The sequence below is a fragment of the Alexandromys fortis genome, unplaced genomic scaffold, assembly GCF_014885135.2.
Source record: "Alexandromys fortis isolate MF-2015 unplaced genomic scaffold, M_Fortis_MF-2015_v1.1 scaffold_14, whole genome shotgun sequence".
Lineage (NCBI taxonomy): Eukaryota > Metazoa > Chordata > Mammalia > Rodentia > Cricetidae > Alexandromys > Alexandromys fortis.
The window spans coordinates 9,577,916-9,599,627 of NW_026067910.1; the positions used below are offsets into that span (position 1 = coordinate 9,577,916).

At 38.2% G+C, this 21,712-nt stretch overlaps 1 protein-coding gene across 1 annotated transcript in view; it reads right to left on the reverse strand.

The window, feature by feature from the left end:
- Tbc1d32 (TBC1 domain family member 32) overlaps positions 1-21,712 on the reverse strand; it is a 172,757-nt gene that overhangs the window by 110,101 nt on the left and 40,944 nt on the right. The window contains exons 13-18 of the mRNA XM_050138090.1: positions 19,112-19,204; positions 15,609-15,751; positions 11,421-11,548; positions 5,799-6,000; positions 4,891-4,973; positions 148-286 (exon numbers count right to left, since the gene is read on the reverse strand). Coding sequence (XP_049994047.1) covers positions 148-286; positions 4,891-4,973; positions 5,799-6,000; positions 11,421-11,548; positions 15,609-15,751; positions 19,112-19,204 — 788 coding nt within the window. The remainder of the gene's footprint in view (positions 1-147; positions 287-4,890; positions 4,974-5,798; positions 6,001-11,420; positions 11,549-15,608; positions 15,752-19,111; positions 19,205-21,712) is intronic.

Here is a 21,712-nt window from a genome sequence, read left to right on the forward strand (position 1 = left end):
AAAAAAGAAAAAAAATCAAGTGGCATCGTGCCACACAGCATTCTAACTGAAGCTTAATAACCTCATCACACACGGAGAGAAGAATGAAGCTCTCAACAGCTTTCATAACAACAATTCCTTTTGCCTAGAGCAGATGGTTATTCATACCTGCAGTTTTTTCGCGTACTGGTTGAACATAAACGTCACACATTCATTGATGGCACCTGTTCTCTGAAGAAGGAGCAATCCTTTGGGAGTGGCAGCAAAGTTCAGTAAATCATCTAGCAAATTGTCTTCCCAAGCCACACTGGAACAGGGAAAGGGATGTTTAATATCCACAAAACTGAAAATATGTAAGAGCAGCATGGACAAGAATTAAACTGACAGAGAATACACCAATTACAGGTTGTTCAGTAGATATTATGAGCCAAGCTGGAAGTCACTTCCATTCCAACAGCTTCCCAGCACTGATGACTGGAGTGCATTTCCGGTGCAGCACTGAGACTAAGCCTCAATCTTTATGCACGCTGTAATTTCCCATGGTAATTCCACTGCACTTGGATTCCCTAAACCTCAAATCTCCATTATTGTTGTGCCTTCTGTTTATTAAAACATTTTTCTTATGGTCTAGAGCATAATATGCTTGTTTTCTCTTTTATTTTCATAAATTTCTATTTTATTTGGAAGTGAATAGTAACATTTTTCCTCAAAACACATTTTTTGTTATAACAGAGAGAACACTTTATTGTTTTCATTTATTGACAAAGTCGAACACGAGACTGCATGCTACACAGCAGAGCTGCCCTTATAAAAAGTCCCTCTTGTCTCTGTGTGATGCTAAATGACAGAGACATATACGTGAGTGGACCCAATGAACAAGGCATTTATGTCTATAGACCTTCAGACTATTTCCATTGCAACTAAAAATAGAACTATGAGCAGCCAGATTTTTGCAGCTCTTAACTATGTTCATTTTGTACCAGTCAAAATACATTTTTAAGACTGATAACTTTCTGCACAGATTTTAAAAAATAACAGAAACTTGTGGAATATTACTTTAAGTATGTAAAGATGTGCTTCATTTGTATATGTTGCAGAATATTACTTTCTCTATGTAAAGATGTGTTACATTCATTTATGCTGCATTTGTTTAACTATGTAAAGGTGTGTTGCTGTTTCATCTTGCCTGCTTAAGGTACCTGATTGGCCTAATAAAAAGTTGAACAGTCAATAGCTAGGCAACAGAGGGACATGTGGGGCAGTCAAGTAGAAAGAATAAATAGGAGAAGGGGAAAGAGAAAGGAGGGAGAAGAGAATGAGAAAGAGGGAGATAGATGCTCAGGGCAAGTCAGCCAAGTAGCTGCCAGTCAGACAAAACAGATTGTATGACAGTTCAGAATAGGCCATACAGAAGGAAAGAAAGGCAAACGTAGATGAAGAAAAAAAGAGCTAATTTAAGCTATTAGAGCTAGTGGGAAAAGCATAAGATAAGGCTGAGCAGTCATGACTAATATTAAGTCCCTATGTTATGATTTAGGAGCTGGTTGGTGGTCAAAAAAAGCCTACAAGAGAAACCATAAGAAAAGAATTTGAAAAAAATTCTATATTCCATAAATATATTTTATTGCTCAATTAAATACTGAGAATTTCCTAAAATTGAGAAAAATATACAATCTGTGTATGAATTAAAATATCATCCAGAGTACTTAAGTAAGTTAACATAAATCACCGAGATTAAGCAAACAGTTAAATTACAAGCAAGAGCTGCCACCACCTATTAAACATGGGCGGCCATATTGTAGATAACAAGACCTGTCAAGAGCCATACAGTCCAGAAAATACTGTAATGGCAGCTTCAAGAACTGATGAGAAATGTTTGCCTGCATCAACATTTCTACATAATTAAACTACTTAGGAATAAGAACATATGCTTAAAGTAGAAAAGACTTGTGGTGGCAGTGTGGTTTGAAAGAACAAACATTTCTAGACATAACAGATTAGCTTGGCATGGCAGCATACACCTATAATCCCAGCACTTGACAGAGGAAGAGGTAGAGGACAGAAGAGTCTGAGACCAGCCTTGGTAACAAAGCAAGTTATAGATCAGCCAGGGCTGCACAGTGATCACCTGTCTTTAAAAAAAAAAAAAAAAAGACAGGAAGGGAGGGAGAAATTAAAGTAAGAGAGGTATAGGGAGGGAAGGAGGGAGGTTGGGAGGGAGGGAGGGAAGGCAATTTAGACATAAAAGGCAGGAATAGTTCACCACCCTCAGAGCTTAACAAACAATCAAAGCAAAACTATATTTGGAAACTAAAAGGTATAAAGGTAAAAAATATGCTCATGTGGAGAAAAGGTCACAAGTTACAAGCTGTGGAATAAAACAATTACAAAAATGGTCAACAAGTGTAAAGCTTATCAATGTAAAGAAGTGAATTAGGTATTAAAAGAATTCTAAATATCTACAACATTGAGGATTGTGGCATGTGTAGAAGACCACTGATGGATGAAGATACATCAAACCCATATTGCATTTCAAAACACAGCATGAACACCTAACGACTCTATACTTTCTTTCTAAAGGCTACAGTTAGAGTTAGGAGGTGGCTCCATGGTGCAGTGGACAGTGCATCGCACCCCTCCCTTGGACTCCATATTCTGACCTTCTACTTTAGAAGTGTTTGGCTTTACCAGAGGCTAGGCAGGATCTAGAAATCCCAGACAAATAAACAGACCAGCCCCAGCTAAAACTTGTTAAAGCCTGCCCAACAACCCCAGATTGTATGCCCTTCCCTAGGCTCCACACTAGGACCCACAGACCCAGTATCTTTACCGGAAGCCAGAGTGGTCCCCAGGGACTTCAGGGAAGATACCACCCACCACCTGCTAACATTCCTTAAAGAAGCCAAAATTATACAATGGAAAAAAGAAAGCATCTACAACAAATAGTGCTGCGCCCAACTGGATTTCAGCATGCAGAACACAGATAGACCTATATCTATCACACTCACAAAACTCAAGTCCACGGAAATCAAAGACCTCAACATAAATCCAGATACCTGAACCTGACAGAAGAGAAAGTGGGAAGAAGCCTTGAATGCATTGACACTGGAGCCAAGTTCCTCAACAGGACACAAATAGCACAGACACTAAGATTAACAATTTATAAACGGGACCTCATGAAAAGTTTCTCTAAGGCAAAGGACACTGTCAATAGGACAAAACAGCAATCTACAGAATGGGAAAAGATTTTCACCAACCCCACATCTGACAGAGGGCTGATTTCCAAAATATATACAGAACTCAAGAAACTAGACATCAACAAACCAAATACTACAGTTGGGGTACAGATCTAAACAGAGAATTCTCAACAGAAGAATCTCAAATGGCTGAGAAACACTTAAGGAGATGTTCAACATCTCAGCCATCAGGGAAATGCAAATCAAAACTACTCTGAGATTCCATTAACACCTGGCTAAGATCAGAATAGCTAAGATGTTCTTGAACTCACTCAGTAGACCAGGCTGGCCTCAAACTCGGAGACCTGCCTGCCTCTGCCTAGGAAGTGCTGGAATTAAAGGTGTACACAACCATTGCCCAAATAATCATCAACTTTTCAAATATCCTGAACTCTAAAACAGTATGAACCAATTCCCCTAAATTCTCTCCTTGCTCATGTATCAATACATGAATCTAGCCTACTGATTCTCTCTAGATAGTCCTAAATAACACAAACATGTGTGTATGTGTGTATGTGTGTGTGTAAACAGATATATATAAACAGATATACATATATCACAAACATAATATCTGGGGTTCAGAAACCTCTTTTACTGTGGCACTGTTTTTATGTAGAGTACATGCACATAACACTGCCTCTCTACACCTACATATAAAACAAAGACAAATCACAAAGGTAGGGCACTCTTGCACAAGCAGGGCCTCTTATCCAGGACACGCCCTCAACAGAAACAGCTCCCTGTAGCAAACATCTATTCTGTTCTGCTTTATCTGCGATGACATTTGAGGACAGTGAGGTGTGCCCTTGAGGAAAGCTATGGCTACAGGCTGTGACTAGACAAAGCTTGTCTAGTTTTCCCACAATTTCTCAATGGAAAAATGGGGGGAAAAACAGCAGTTGATAGTGTTGGATAACCATATTAGAAAAAAATATACAGGAAACTTCTAGAGAATGAACTATCTTGAACCTTTACACTCTTCTTAAATTTTAAAAAAATAACTGATTTTGTAAGTTAAGTTCTAACCTACAAAAGAAAAAGAATCCAAAGTCAACACTAAGCAAAGAGCATCCCTGAAGGCTGTCCCTACTATGTGTTCATACTGTGCCAATACTCAACCACAGAACTAAATAAGAACCTGGAACATGTAGGTCATGAAACCTTAGTTTAATGAAGTGTCTTCCCTGCTAACCTGCTAGCACACAGATTAATATTTATAAAAGAGCATAAAGATATACACTGAAATATTAATTTACATAATTTTCAAATGCCAAACCATAATTAAACTGCACTTCTACCATATTTTGAAAAACACATAAAATGGATTTCAGCAGCATTCGAAAACATTTTGCTTCTACTGAACATGCAAGTTAACTTTCCAATTTTAATATTTGATAATTCTCCAGTTTTTCTAAAAAACTTTGCAATATGCTAAGCTTCCTAATGCAAAATATAAATACACAATGAAGCAAAAGTTATCTAATATTTCTAGATCTGTTAATAGCTACAAGTATCACATAATCTATAAATAATAGTAAGTGTAATTTTCCTTAAAGCTCTATGCATATAGTTTAACTTCCTGGAAAATATTTTACCATAGTTTTCCAATGAATTTCAATTATTTCTATATTATTTCAGCAAGCACAATAGAGAAATGTTGAACAATTACACTTACATGTTGGGAGATTCCTGGCTCACTGAAGAAACTGAGTCTGAGCCCTCTACTGGAGTGGGGATCCTTTCCGATAGCAAGCTTGTCTAAAAGAAAGGAAAAAAAAATAAAAATAAAAAATACATTAGTTTGTTTCTCTGCTGTTCTAACTGATAGCACTTCTGCTTTTTTAAACTCAGTGCATTTTAACACAGTTGCTTTCAAAATTAAATTATCTGTTTCAATAAAACTAAAAGATTAAGCAATCCCCTGGTCTATGCATGGCCCCTGATCTACTGTTCTTGATGTCATAACCTCCACAGAAGACAGTGAGTCTAGACACAAAGAATTCAGCTGAAGCTCCTGCTACCACAATGAAAAACATTATGGTAATCAGAGAAGGGTCTGAGGTCATCCTGTGCCAAGTTAAGAAACATGGAGAGCTAATACTGTAACCCACGACAAAGTGAAAGAAATGATATTTAGCCTGGCATGGTGGCACATGCCTTTAATACCAGCACTCAGGTGGTAGAGGCAGGAAGATCTCAGTGAGTTCCACACCAGCCAGAGCTAGATAGTGAGGCCCTGTTACAAAGAAGGAAGAAAGGATGTAAGGGAGGGAGAGAGAGAAGCAGGGAGAGAGGGAAGGGAAAAGACAAAAAAGAAGAACAAGAAGTATGTCCCATTAAAATATCCTGCCTACGCCAGGCAGTGGTGGCACACTCCTTTACTCCCTTTACTCAGAAGGCAAAGGAAGGCAAATCTGAGTTTGAGGCCATCCTGGTCTACTGAGAGAGTTCCAGGAAAGCCAGGGCTACACAGAGAGTCCCTGTCTTGGGAGAAAAAAAAAATCTGTCCACAGTAGTATTTACAGTGATGCTTGTAACTGAAATAAAGACCTGCGGGGTGGGGAGGGGGATTAAAATACATACCTTCTTCCATGCCTTTGCTATAGATTCATGTAAACCGTACGGAAGCAGCACCTGCAAGCCTTCACATGTGGCATATATTTGACGACACACAGAAATAAACGCTCCTTTAACTACAGGCAACATTTCTGATCCAGAGAAAATAGAAATATCTTCATCAAGAAGTTTCTTTGAAAACTTGGCTATTATATGAGCACCTGTAGGACTAAGAAGAGATCACAGATGTGATTCTAAGGCCAGGCAGCAAAACAGCCCATTTCCACAGAGCTCATTTGCTAGCTCTCTTTAGATAGCTCATAGCGTTCACAAACAAGTCAGTATACCTCATCCATCAACACGAGCATGAACGTTCCAGTGGAACATGGAAAAGGATAGTTAGATAGGGGAAAACAGCCACATCTACAAGACACTTAAGAGACACAGATGCCATGTGGTCAGGGTAATGCATGAGTGCTTTTGATTTTCCAGTGAGCGAGTCTTATTGTTTGAGCTGTTGCTACCTTCCCCATCACAACACAGCCAGCCTATCTAGAAGTTGGAGATTGTTTTCCTGGAAATAATAATAGCACAGACAGAAATGCTTCCAATGTAAAACTTACTGTTGCAGGTATTTTAATGTCTCAAATAATTTTTCCCACAGTCTTTTGAAGTAGAAGCTTACAGTAACAGAGATTACATGTACAGATTATAGAAATAACTTGCACAATACCACACAGCTAATATTTGAGAAAGAAACAAGGTAACCTAGTATGTCTAACTGCAGAGAAAAGCAGTGTTACTACTTTTTCTAGATGTTTAGCACATTGAATTCAAAAGAAAGGCAATAAGCATTAGACTCAGAGAAAACTAAAGCCTCCAGTTATCTTTCTCCAACAGCATTACAAACATTTCACCATCCTTGCCTTGCATATGGATCCCAGTACACATATCTAAATAACAAGATTCCTATTTTAAATGTAATATACCCACATAATAATTTTTATTATTATTAATATTATTATTATTAGACATCCCACATCAAACTTCTCTGCATTCTCTTAAATATGTCATTCCCTCTAGACAGGTTTGTGTAAAGGACATTTCATACAAGTCTTATAGGTTGTGCCAAGGGATTTAAACCCCCTGTGTCCTTTTTCTCCAGGTCAATGATTCAATGATTTTATATTTGAATGACTGTTTCCCATAGTATCTTCAACCCACTTCCTATTTCCCCAAATGTTCTACAAGATAATAATTAGATCTAGAGGCTTAAAGTTTGGTTCTCTCTCTTTTTTTCTTCTTTGGTAAAATAACTTTGTGAGTGGTGTGTGTGCCTCTTGCATGAATTCAACATTAACCTGGTGGTCCCAATTTTAGTGATACTAAAAATTAGCTTGGCAGATGGCATTTCTAGCAAGAAAAGCTTTACACTTGATGATTTTAGCAACTATTATGGTGAGTACCAAGATTTTGTGAAGAAATACCACATGCATCTTTTCTGCTTTAAGAATTTTGTTTGTATTTACTAAGTAGACTTCTTCTGCAAAGAATTTTTTCTGTATAACTCTTTAAAATACAGTGTGTAAAGTAAAGCTGGAAAAATATTCTAACCTTTATCAATTTGCAAAATAATAAATACATTTGGCATCTTAGCAGACTCTTTAAGAAACTATTCAGCCCATTTTGCTTTATTTTTGTATTTTTAATATTTTTAAAAGTCCATGTTTATAGAGCTAATATATTTCACCCTATTGCACCCATTATTTTTGAGCCTCAAGTTGCACATCTTAAAGACAGTAGAATCTCCCTCGAGGTACTTTTGGCCCTATCCTGCTAGTTTTAAATAACTACCTTGACTTCTAGAAACAAAATTATGCAAGGGTGATTCTGTACACTTCTTATCCCTGACCTAAAAACAGTCATTTCTTCAAGGCTTCCTGTCTCCTTTTAGCAAAAAGAACAGGAAACAGAGATACCACAGTGCAGGTAACTGTTCACTGTCGATAATACCATTCCTTCTAGGCCTGTTCTATGTGGTGATCTGAAAAGATGAAGCTTGTTAGAAGAAAAAGTAAGTTCATAAATGCATTTCCATTATGAATTAAATAGTCAAGATTTTACTTGTTTCTTTAATTTTATGCTTTTTATATCTAACACTAAAAAAATAGTTCTTGATGTCATTACATATCCATTTATTATCCATAACAATTTCAAAGTAACACTAATACAGCTTCTAAACATACCAGTACAACTGGCACTGAAGGTTATTTCCATTACTCCACTCTCTACAAGTTCAAGGATAATGGGGTTACTAGATGAAATGAGTTTGTCACTAATATGACTGTTAAGTTTATTTACTCGCTTGCTTTGTAGGCTTTAAAAACTGTGAGTTCTTTCTTTTGGATTTGTTTAACATTTGAAGCCTAATGCAGCTACTTACTTGTAAAGTAAAATCTAAGTATGACCAATGTATTGATGGTGTCTCCACTCTTCTATTCCCTAGAACTATTTTCCTTGCCTTTCAGCTGTCATTAATAATTCCCTCCTAAGCGATAAGGAAATGGATGACCCAACTGTCCTGTTATACAAAAGACAGGGTTCTATAAACATACATCGTCATAAACCTAATGCCAAAGCACTTCATAAAAATATTCCCAAATTCTTGTGTATCTGTGTCTGTGTATGATATGTGTGTGTGTGTGTGTGCGTGTGTGTATTTGTCTGTGTGTGTAACAGTCACAGGACAACCTGGAGATCAGAGGACAACTGCAGGAACTGGCTCTCTGGTTCTGCCATGTGAGTCCCAGGAATTAAACACAGGTCATCAGGCTTGGCAGGTGGCCTGTTTCCCTGCTAAGTCATTTTCTGGTCCCCTAATTCCTTTTTACAGCTAGCTAGCTGCTCACTGCTCCAATGTGAAAAACAAAGTTTAATGAGCCAGACTCTTGTTAATTGTACTTGCAAAAATTCTAGTATTTTCCCTAAGAAAACAATTGATACAAACTTTACACAATGATGATTAGGAAGGCACTTCTGGTAATTAACATCTTGTTTGTTCAGCTTCAATGTGAAAAAAACTTTCTTTGAAAATAAATCCACATACACATCACATGTGACTGGCAGAACCCTGATTTCATCTAGAAATATTATTAATATTCATATAGAAACAGAAAAACTTACTAGTTTTTAAATTATTAATGACAGGCATAATGGCACTCATTTTTTAAAATTTTTCTAACAAGTAACTTTATTTTTTTAATTTTATAAACTTTTTTATAAAAAAATAACAAATTAATAAAGCATCACACATCAAAATTAAGTAAACTCAAAGTCCATGTAATTTAATGAACTTACATAGAGTTAGAACTGATTACTTGGAGGAATCACAGTTCAAGGCTGGCTTGTGTTATTAGTAAGGTCTTATGTTTTAAAAAATTAAAAAAAATAAATTTCCAAAGGATTAAGTAATAGATAAGGAGGTCTTAAAATTCATGACAAAAGATAAATCTTCCTAATTAAAAAAATCATTATATACTTAACATCTCCAGGTAAATATGGCAAACTGAATGTATAAGGGAAGGGAAGCAAAGGGAAGATCAAATCAAGAGGACACACTAATGCTCATGATCCAGCCCAGCTTCCACTCAGTCTCTGCTGAGAGCCTTGTGTTTTTTCAGGCAGGTAACTGCAAGAGGCTTCATTAGGGCTTTCCCAGAAAAATGTCATGGCATTTCCTACACAATATAAAGACCACAAGTGACAACTGCCCTTGTAACAGTTACCAACATCTAAGGAGTAATAAAAGAAACCAAAGCAACAAATAGAGAAAAACTGGAGGGAAATGAGAAAGTACGGGATGACAATTTCATTATCCATGGAACTGAACAAATTTACTGTACTCCAACACGAATAAGATGTTTTGCTTCAAGCACACAATGTTGTCCTTTGATACCTACACATATATCATAGCATGTGTACGCCTGTGAAGACATGTATGTGCGCACACACCACACACATGCAAATATACACACACAATCAACAAGATCAAGAATTGATTTTCTGGAAAAAGCCACAAAATTGTTAAGTTTCAAATTAGCACAATAATAATAATAACAACAACAACAGTGAAGTTAAAATGATTAGTACCAGAACAAGAGCAGAGATTTTCACTACTGGTAGCCCAGCAATAACCAGATAGCCAGAGCATATTACTGGCAACTCTAAACCATAAACAAGTAACTTCACCATTTCTCTGAAAGATACAACCTGTTAAGTTTCATACCAAAGGAAATAACTCTGAACAGGTCTATATATCTAATAAAGAAATTAAGCAATTAAAAGAATTAGGTAACACCAGGTTCTCATTGTCTCACAAATGGATTCTATCAAAAATTTATAGAAATTATAACAGTTCTCCACAATTCCTTTCAGAAGACAGAAACAGAAGAAATCATTTCTAATTCATGAAATAAGCTTGTAGTAAACATCAAAAAAAAAAAACCAAAGATATTCTGGGTTCAGCGGTTGATATTATGTGTCAGCATGGCAGAGATACCTATAACCATGAGAAACTCAAAGCCAAAATGGGGAAGAGGAATATTCATAATCAAGTGTAACTTACTCCCTGAGTTGGCTGCTTGGCACTTAGAAAACAATTAATGTCAGGGCTGGAGAGATGGATCAGTGGTTAATAGAACTGGCTGTTCTTCCAGAGATCCTGAGTTCAATTCCCAGCAACCACATGGTGGTTCACAGACATCTGTAATGGAATCTGATGCCCTCTTCTGTCATGTAGGCATACATGCAAATAGAGCTTTCATATACAAAATAAATAAATATTTTAAAGCCCAATTCTTCTGAAAAACAATTAACATAATTCATCTTAGCAATAGGCTAAAGACTGCTCATTACAGTGTCATTTATGGAGGTAAGATCCGAGGCAGAGCCTGCTGTTAAGGGGAGGGGGGAGTCTGAATAAATTAAAATAAACTAAGTAAGAATATAATGCTACAATAAAATGATGTTCCATTCCGTATTCACCCAAGAAAATGCCCATGTTGTATTTAAGGACTGAGATTTAGGGTAAAGTACATGATGCCATTTTATAAACCAGAGTAGACACATTAACAGTTTCACGGGATTGCCCGAGTATTGCGCCATCAGAAGTACAGAGAAAGCCTAGAAGCCTAAATGCCACAAGACTTTACCACTGCAAAGGAGGAGCTAGGACTGGGTGACAGCAGACGAGGAAAGGGGGTGTGGCTTCTCCTCTGAATCTGTTTGACTGAACCCAACTACCTGTGGTTTCAGAAGTCTGGGGTTTGTCAGAGGGTCTTGGGGAGCAGGTGAGAAGGTGTGGGTTCCCATCTGGAATGATGCCCGCTACCCTTACTGTGAGCTAAGATTATACAGTAATCTTTGAAATTAAGTAGTAATGCCACCTTCAGGACATCCCACACCCTCTTCTACCCTCCAGGGGAGCCTGCAAGCACATGGTGCACATAAACTTGTGCAGGCATACACATATACACGTAAAGACAATTGATAAATACTTTAAGAGATTACATCAAAGATGGCTTAATGTGTCGCTAGTACTTGCTTGGGAAACCTATCCACCCCCAATCACAGGCTAACATGTCCACTCACCTTTCTTCTTCAGAAGAGTTCATATTTTCTCCATAAAGAAGCAACATAAGTCCTTCTTCTACAGAAGCAATTCTTGCCAAAATATCCGCTATGTGAATTAAAGCTGTTTCAGAGAAATCCGGAGCGGCCTGCACATTTAAAAAAAAATAAATAACAAGACAAATCATATAATTTTATGATGTAGCAGGGGTGGAACGTAGTAGAATAAAATTGTACGGCTACAACAACAACAGAAACCTTGAGGACTTCTGCTTGTGAAATAATATGTCTGAGTTAAATGTGTCATTAGATTCTGTTCTTTCACCAGCAGAGTTGATGAGCAAATAAATCCAAGATTTTCACCTAAGTCAGTTATTGAGAATCATGTCTGTATTACAGCTTCATGTGTAGTTCTGGATGCCTAATGCTGTAGCCCCCTCCCTATCTGCATTGTCTTGTACTTTTCAGGTACCATATTTCTGCAAGTTCTTCATGATATATATGGTATCTAATACACTAACTTGGTTATATCGGTACCATCCCCTTATTTACCTAACTAGACAAAGACTGACCAGAGACAGCCAGTTCACGAGCTCACTGATAGTCAATAATATCAACCACATGGACAACAAAGTTGTCCAGTCATATCTGCTCACTTTAAATGGAATTGTTAATACATCTTAGCCAATATATAATAGCATAAAGAAAATATTGAAACCTGGAAATTAAGTTAATGTTGAAGTCAACTTACAGAAACTCCTGTTATTTTCACGGTCTACTTATTGCTTTCTTCCTGCATGAATGCTAATGTCCATATTCTCTGTATTTTAAAACATGCATCTTACAACTAATACAATATTAAAATTTTCATGAATTCCACTAATGAATATGAATCAGGTAGAGTCCCCTATAATTATATATGGTGGGGACTAGAAAGATGGTTCAGTGGCTAAGGCTTCGTGCTAACAAAGCATGAAGAACCGAGTTCAAGTTCCCAAGACCCACACTTAAAACTAGGCATGACTGTACGTGTCCGTGACTCAGGAAGTGACGGGAGAATGCTGGGGCTTCCTGGGTAGATCCAGGTTCCAGCAGAGTACCTGTCTCAATGGAATAATATGGAGAGAGGACTAGAAGGATACACAAAGTGCTCTGTGCTCCCCAAGGCACACACAGGCATGCATATCTTCACATACATGTCTGCACCCCACACATACACATTACATTTACTGTGTGTGCAGGCACACGCGTGCACATGTGTGTGGATGAGGATGATGATGATTACTGTTAATTGTGAACTTGAAAGAATGGAGAAGTACCAGGCCTCGAGACACCTGCAGTGATTCTCTTCATTAGCTGATGTGGTAGTGGTAATCCGTCCACTGAGGGGGGTGTCATTCCCTGGTTTGGGTTCGGGAAGTGTAGAAAAGCTGCTGAGCGCAGCATGTATTAGTCTCTATTTTTTAACTGTGGATACAATGCGAACAGCTTCCATGCCCCTACCATGATGGACTGTCTCTTGTATTAGGAGCTAAAGTAAACATGCCTTGTTCTTTTATAATACTCAGTGCAGAGCGCCAGTGTGGTAATGGGTCACCACATGACTCTAGATACCTGAAATTAGATATTAGATATCTATCCCTTTCTCTTTTACATTATCTTCTTTAGTTATTTAGTAACACCAATAAGAAAGAAAAATAAGTACACATATCTATAGTAATTCCAGCACTCATAAGGCTAAATGAGGCAGGAAGACTGAGAGTCTGAAGTCAGCCTAGAGACCCTGCCCCAAGCAAAAAATATACGTGTGTGTTGGTATATACCTGTGTATGCATGTTTGTATATATATGTGTTTATGTGTGTACCTATGTATATGTGTGTTTATACATATACCTAAGTATGTGTGTATATATGTGTATGTGTTTGTGTATGTGTGTTCTGATTGTACATATGTACACAGAAAATATAAAGATGTAGATACACACATGATTATCTCACAATTTTCATACATAATCTATTATCATATAAGCCACTTTTCTTGAAACTTCTATCTAGAAAGTGTTACATATCTCACATATACTAAAGTTCTATTTGTACACAAATATTCTGTCAGACACACAGTTTTCCTATAGAACTTTCTGCTGCTCATGCTAAATATCTGCTCCACAGAGCATGATCAGAGTAACCTTCTTACAGGCAATAGCATGGAACCGTTCTGTATATGTAACTTTACTACGGTAAAGTAAAAACCTTCCTTTTATTTAGACAGAAAGGGGGAGACAACATGGAATTCCCCTCTGTATACCATGAATATGATTTATTACTACTGGTTAATAAATAAGCTGCTTTGACCTATGGCAGGGCAGAAAATAGCAAGGTAGGGAATCCAAGCAGACACAGAGGGGAAAAGTGGCAGAATCAGAGAGCTTCCAAAGGAGAAGGAAACCAGAACCTTACCAATCACAGCTTCATGGAGATACACAGATTAATATAGACTTGGGCTAAATTAAGATGTAAGAGCTAGCTAGGAATATTCCTGAGCCATTGGTCAAACAGGGTTGTAATTAATATTGTTTTTGTGTGATTATTCAGATCAGGGTGCCCAGAAAACGAAAGCACAGTCTCCCTTTACAAAAATATACTTAATTGTCTTCTGGATTATTAATATCTAAAACAGCACTGCCAGACCAGTGGCTCAGAAGACTAGGATGGATATCTTAAATTAGGTACTAGAGAGTTGTTTACTGTGTATCAGTGAACTAGCTTATACTCAAGAAGGATGATTCAAAGCCCAGCAAGATGGTATAGAGGATAAGAACATTTGCCATCAAGTCTGATGACCTGAGATCAATCTCTAAGTCCCACATGGTGGAAAAAGAAAAAAAGAATTGGACAAGTGATTACATGTACACCACAGTATGTGCACATCTTCCCAAACAGATATGTGTAATACCCAAAACTGCAAATAATAATTCAAATACAAGGAAAACTGCAGAAGGACACAGCACAAGAATACAAGAAAAAGAAAAAACACCTTAGTCGGCATAGGAGGGATGTTTCCATGTGGGGCAGGTTTCATTTGGTAAAGGGGGACTTAATAAACAAAGAATACATAAACTTGTATAGAAAATTTGGTAAACACAAAGTTTAAAACAGTGACATTTTACAGCAAGCAGCAGTCAACAATGTGTGGCCCAAGAGGGAGAAGAGACGGTAAAGATGCTACAAAGCAGTTAACAGACAGGAACCTTCTCAGGCACTCAAAAGTCACCGACCAGAAGTTTAAGTCAGCCATCCTGGTGAGGACAGCAGCTTCACCAAGTGTTGGGTGTCTGGTATAAACAGGTTACTTCCCTCGGCCTCAGCTTATTCTCCAGGGAAATTCTCTAGCTCCAGGAAGCACACTGTGTAAGCTGTGAAGACAGCATGGCTCTGTTCAGCTCTGAGATCTCACTGTGTGAACCGGGAAGGCAGCGTGGGGTGTGAACTGGGAAGGCAGTGTGGGTGTGAACTGGGAAGGCAGTGCGACTGTTCAGATCTGAGATCACACTGTGTGAACTGGGAAGGCAGTGAAGTGGTGTGAACTGGAAAGGCAGTGCGACTGTTCAGCTCTGAGATCACACTGTGTGAACTGGGGAGACAGCATAGCTGTTCAGCTCTGAGATCACACTGTCTGAAAGGAAAGACAGCATGGCTGTTCAGCTCTGAGGTCACTGTGTGAACTGGGAAGACAGCGTGGCTGTTGATGACACACAGTGTGAACATCTGTGAAGACATCAATTCTGGGGCTGTACATGCCTTTTTTCTCACATTAGTTCTTTCTACGTGGCAGAGTTGGTTCTTCAGGAAAACAACTGTATTTCCAAAAGCTATAAAACTGTCATTAAAATACATAAGACATTAACAAGATTTATTGCATTCACAAGACAAATGGCTTCTTAATAGAATAACTTTTTTCTAAGTTTTTCACACCAGCAGACCTAAGCTTGATTAAAAGCAAAAATAAAATGTAGTGTGTGTATGTGCATTCCTGCCTCCTGTCATAACTAATGCATCAAATACCTGCATAAACTATGATTTAACAATGATCCATACAGCAAAGATTCATGTAAGAACTATCGGTAAGAAAATATCTCAGCCATGTCAGAAATAAAGATCCCCTGAATATTGGCCATTGAAGAGGCTCCTTTCCTCTCTGGCGACACCCACCGCGGTTCCTTTCATCAGGTTATGAATGGGCTGGAGAAGTGTCTCTGTCACAGTGCTGTTGTACAAGCACTCCACGGCACATTCTTTCTGGTCGCAGAGGATCTGCAGGACGTCAGTCACCATACTTGCCGGAGAGTAGTTCTCTGAGAAGCAGAAAGAAGGTCAGAGTCAGGACACCGCTCAGTGGGGATTTTCACTGTGCAATATTTCCTGCTCCACCAAGTGTTCAGGGAATTCAGCTGTTCAAAGACCACACAACTAAAGCCCAAAGATGAGAATTAGAACCTGAAACTTCTTATCTCAATCAGCTTACTATCTCTTCAAGCTAATAAAAAAAAATAACAAAAGACAATATACCATTTCTCAGTCAGACACCAAACGAAGCCTTGATATGGAAGATAAAGCTGAAAGACTCAACTTTTCCCTCCTAGAACACAAGTGCGTTATGTTCATTTTGTTCACGTTCTTTCTGTACTCGGGTGTATGAGGTTAGCAGAAGTTAGAAGCATTTAGATAGAACTCTGAGCAACAGGAAAGCACACAAAAACTGACACTTTCAGAAGGTGACACACTGCTATCCCGAAAGGCAGGGAGAACTAGGGCGTTCCTAAGACCATCCTTTAGAACAAGAGTTAGAAAGCCATAGGTGGAAGCACTTTTGTAACATGGCTGGAATGGGCACTGAAATAAATGTGATGATTTAATATTAGATAGCTAATCTACCCTCCTCACATTAATGTGATATGAGCTCCCTAAAAAGAAAGAGTACAAAACTACCAAGGTTTTTAAATTCAGGTTACAGTAGTCTTCATTCCGTAAGCATGTTAACTTCGAGTTCACACCTGACCGAAAAAGAAAGGTGTTAGTGATTTTTCAATCAGTTCCAGATGAGAAACCCTGTTTCCAGTGAGAAACACCTATCAAAGAGCACTTGGCCACTCACACGATCAAGTAAACACCTATTGAACAATGCACAGAGCACTGCAGCCTGAGAAGAAAGACAGACAGTAAGTCAAAATATTATTTTTAATAAGGAAGACCATTTTCACTATGAGCAATGCTATAGAAATATACAGCAGGGGTCTTAAGCTAGTACACCATTTGTGTAAAGACAGAGAGGGACTCGGAATCCCAGTTAAGAGCAGCACACTATTATAACCACACAGAAAATACCAACTACCTGGTACATAGCTTCCATGACTAATATATAACCCAATCCATTTTTTCTCTTACTTATTCCACTTCCTCTCAGAATATGTTCTAGCATTTCCAAGCTAGTTCCCAATTTTAAAAGACTATGGTCTACATTTCTATTTCTGGTATTATGTTTTACTTTGGAGATTTTTATTGCTATACAAAAGAAAAGTAAAAGTTATTTTAAATGGCAATAATATGAAACATTTTTATAAGCTGGTTAACATACATAAGAACAAATAGCAACTTAGAATAAAACATAAAGGACTTTTTTCTTTACACTTCACACAAAAAAAAAATCCCCAAAACAACTAAAATTTAGATTTGAACCATATGATTGTGCCTTAAAGTATTTTATTTATTTTTTATTTGAAAGGAGCTCATAGTTGAGAAACTCTGAAGTTTAAAAGATTTTGGATTTTGTTTGAAAGAGATTGAGTGTTTTTCATTATTTAAACTTTCTTATTTTTCTATGTGTCTTTCACATCATGCATCTCAATCCCATTCATCTCCTCTTCCTTCATATCCACCGTCTGCCCTTTCAACTTCCCTACCACGAAACTAAAATAAAATTTAAGAGAAAAGAAGAAAAATCTCATCATGAAAGTTATATTGTCCCATTGTGAGTCGTGCAGCAAACCCTCTTATCCACAGATTTTATGTGCAAGTGTACATTGCAAGGAGTCAGTGGTCTGGTTCAAGGCCTCTGGTTTCTGCTACACTATTGATCCTGGGCCCTCACTGGAACTGCTCTTGGATATCCTATTGCTGCCATGTGTGGCAGAGATCCTACATCTTCAGGTCTGCAGGACAAGACCCTTCATGTGCTCCAGCAGATCACAGATGGGGTGCATGTTGGGGTAGGCCAAGTCATAACCCTGGATCTGGGCCTAGGAAGTTTCAGGGCTGGTCAGCCTGCCAGGTCTCCTGTCTTCAATACCAGGGTGAGCTCTCCAGTGTTGCCCTTGCTAGTTCATTCCTTGATGCTATGAGCAAGGGGCGGGGCCAATTCTGCTTTCACTTCCTCAGGATTGGCTTTCCCACACACACAAATATATATATACCTGTATGGCTAGCTCTACAGTGTTGCCCAGGCAAAGTGGAGAGGCCACTCTCCCAAGTACTGCAGCTGGTGAGGGAAGAGATTGAATTTTAATGTGCTTAAATTTTTAAAAAACTCTGGAACCTTTAAATTTTGGGATATTCTATATTGTGATGTTCCTACTAGTGTGAGATCTAGATCTTGGGGATGTATGACAAAGGAAAGGTTGTGCATTAAAAGTGATGTGTTTGTGTGTCAAGTAGACAAGGGGTCAGTTGTGCCGGCTGGCTTTATGTCAACTTGACACAAGGTAGAGTTAATTGAGAGGAGGGCGTCTCAATCAAGAAAATGCCTCAAAAAGATCAGGCTATCAGCAGAACTGTAAAGCATTCTCTAACTTGACTGATGTGGAAAGACCCAATCCTTTGTGGGTGGGGCCACCACTGAGCAGGTGGCTCTGGGTTCTATAAGAAAGCAGGCTGAAGAAGCCTGTAAGGAGCACCCTTCCATGGCCTCCTGCTTCCTGGTTTCTGCCCTGACTCCCTGTGATGACGAACAATGATATGGAAATGAAAGCCAAATAAACCCTGCCCTCCACAAGTTGCTTTGATCATGGTATTTCATCACTGAAATAGCAAAGACAAACCAAAAACAAACAAGCTGAACAAAATACCTTAGAAAGGGCAAAGGGTAGACAATAATCAAATGGAAGCACATCTATCAATCAAATTCCTCTTGATATGACTTGAGAATCTTGATATTAAGAAAACATTAAAATCCTCAGCCAAACAGACTCCAAATTAAAACACTAATAGATTAGAGAAGTCTTTAAACATCTATGAACAAAACTGAACTCTATGGTTGACTTCAGAACCAATGTTATGTCTTACAAATAACGCAGAGTCTTAATAAAACCTATTTATCTTTTTTTTCCCCCAAGATCTCCTGAGTAAATTTGGAGCATGGGGGTCACGGGAGAGGATGAAAGAGGAGAGGGAAGGAAGAGAGGGGAACAGAGAAAAATGTATAGCTCAGTAAAAAGAATTTAATAAATAAATAACTTATATACCAAAATAGATAAGTAACTCAAAGCATCAAGAGAAAAGAAGACTCAGATGTTTATTGCTAAATAACTCAGAACATCAAGACAAGAGAATGCTCAAATGTTTAATTTCTTTTCCCCCATTTAAAAGAGATGCATCATGAGTTGAGTTTCCAGTACCACAGTTAATCAATCAACCAATCAATTTAGGAAGGGGGCATTTACCTGAATAAGCAACTGATGTCATCTTTGGACAACTTGGTGAATAATAGATGAGTTGAGTAAACAAAACCAGCAGATTTTTGAGAGACACTGAATCTTTACAAAAGAAAAAAAAAGAAGTAATTTGTAACATGCTTACAAGCTAAAAAACATTTATCTACATTCCACTCACTTGTAAGATTGCATCACAGCTTCAGTGTAAACCCACTGTGAACCCACTACTCCAGAACGCCATTAGAAGGCAGCTCCTACGCCAACTGTCATGCTATGCTAAGGCATAGTTCCGCCATCTGTTTGAAGCTGATCATTTAAATCCATGACAGATGCACGAGTCTTAGCATGGCTATTTGAGTTAAATCAATTATCACAAGTAAAATTCAGCTTACTATGTTGGATCAGCTAGCTTTTTTAGCATGGTAGAACAAGGTCAGCATTTTTTCCATGAAAGACTGTTACAATAACTTAAGCCTTCTGTCCAAATCATCACGAGCACTCGGGCTGGCTACTGGAGCATGAGGTGGCCATATACAATCAACAAATAAATGTTGAGTGAGAACCGTGAGTACTGACCATTCATGTTTTACACATGCCACAAAATAGTCTCTTTTTTAAGAGGTAAAAGACATGCCTAGCTCGCAAGAACACAAAGCAGATGGCAGGCCAGGTTTGGCCCGCAGGCTACAGTTTACCAAGACTTGCTGTAGAAGCTTTCATTAAGACATTCTGGGGAAAAAAAACTATATAATTTAAAGTTGATTGCTTGTCTCCGCATTCTCAAATTCAGTTTTGAAATGAGCTGCGATTCTAGATAGAGCAAAATACAGTCATTATAAAGAACATAAAATGCTAAATTTATTATAGATAAGAGGCATGTAAAGTTAAGATGAATACCTGCAAAACTATCAAGGCTAATCACTGGTCTTTCTAGTTCTGCAACATCCAGCAATACCATATGAAATAGTACCTCTGTCACTGAAGAGCTCATGATGTCCCCACACTGTCTTAAACTAAACGACACAGCCTTGAACATTGTAAGAGAAGTACATAATGTCCTGTCAGTTCTCAAGGAGCTCAAATAGATTAGGGCAAATAAAACAACTAGACAAAAGGGTTCACAACAAATAGACTCGGTAACAGCATCAATAAACTACAGTTCATATGACCAGATTTTGTAAGGCTGACAAGCTAAGAATGGATTTTCCGTTATTAAACTGTGTTAGAGGCCCTAAAACCCACGTTCTGATTTGATTGAGTCGGAAGACCCACAGGCCCCGTACAATCATGTTCACATGACACATTACAATAAAACTATACAAAGCAAAATCAAAAAGAAAGGTTACTGAAGGCAAAATCCAGAGCTAATCAGGCACTAGTTTCTGACGGCCTCTCCCAGGGGATCCATGCAGAATGCATTCAATTCCTCTAGAAAAGCCCACTAGAGATGCAGTAACCAAGGCTTTTCTTAGGGGGCGTTGTGAACACAGACACACCCTCTGTCCAGTACATGTCTAAATTTTCAACTCCCAAAAATAAGCCTGGTTTTAACATAAACGACAATGTTGTACAGTTTAGGCACAGGGGGTAGTAGACACAGTTTAAGTACCTTCGTCAGTGCTATAACTAGCAGGAGTTCAACTCCCCATATGCCAACCAAGAGTCAAGCTTGCAAACAAGCTACTCTAAGGAAAGCAGTCTCAGGACGGCTGTGTTAACTTTCTGTACAACCATAGACATACTATATTATCCAACAAGGCCATAATATTAACTGTCAGCTTTCAGAAAGTGTGCTGAACTCTGCTCTATAATGCATTCTTAGTATAGATAAAATATCTGTGGAAAATAAAAGATGATAACTGATCTCCAATTTGCTAAATCAAATGAGACAGAGTAAAAACAGTATAGTAACACACGATATGATGCTCTCCCCAGCATCATCCGATGTGCTGGCTGTTTTGTGTCAACTTGACACAAGCTAGAAAATCACTTCAGAGGACGGAACCTCGGCTGAGAAAATGCCTTCCTACGATAAGGCTGAAGGCAAGCCTGTAAGGCATTTTCTTAATTCGTGATGGAAATGTGAGGAACAAGCTCATTCTGCGTGCTGTCATCCCTGGGCTGGTGATCCTGGGTTCTTTAAGAGCGCAGGTTGAGCAAGTGATGAGGGCAAGTCAGTAAGCAACGATCCTCTGTGGCCTCTGCATCAGCTCCTGTCTCCAGGTTGCTGTCCTGAGTTCCTTCCAGTTTCCTAAGTGATGGACTTAGAAGCTTTAAGGGGAAGTAAACCCTTCCCTCCCCAGGTGGCTTTTGGTTATGGTGTTTATCACAGCAGCAGAAAACTGAACTAAGACAGAAATCCCCAAGTTGTCATATTAATATCCCAGATTAAAACTTAATATAACTTTAAAGGTCCCCCAGTGTTTAAAAATTCAAAAACATTAGAAGTTTAGTGTCTTTAAGATATGCAAAATCCTAAAATATTCAGTCTTTGTAAAATATCTGATGTCCCTCTACAAGGTCCAAAATATCTGTAAAATTCTTAAGCCTCTCAAAAATTCAAGTATCTCAACTGTGGGCTCCTATAAAAGACAAAATAAGTTTCACATT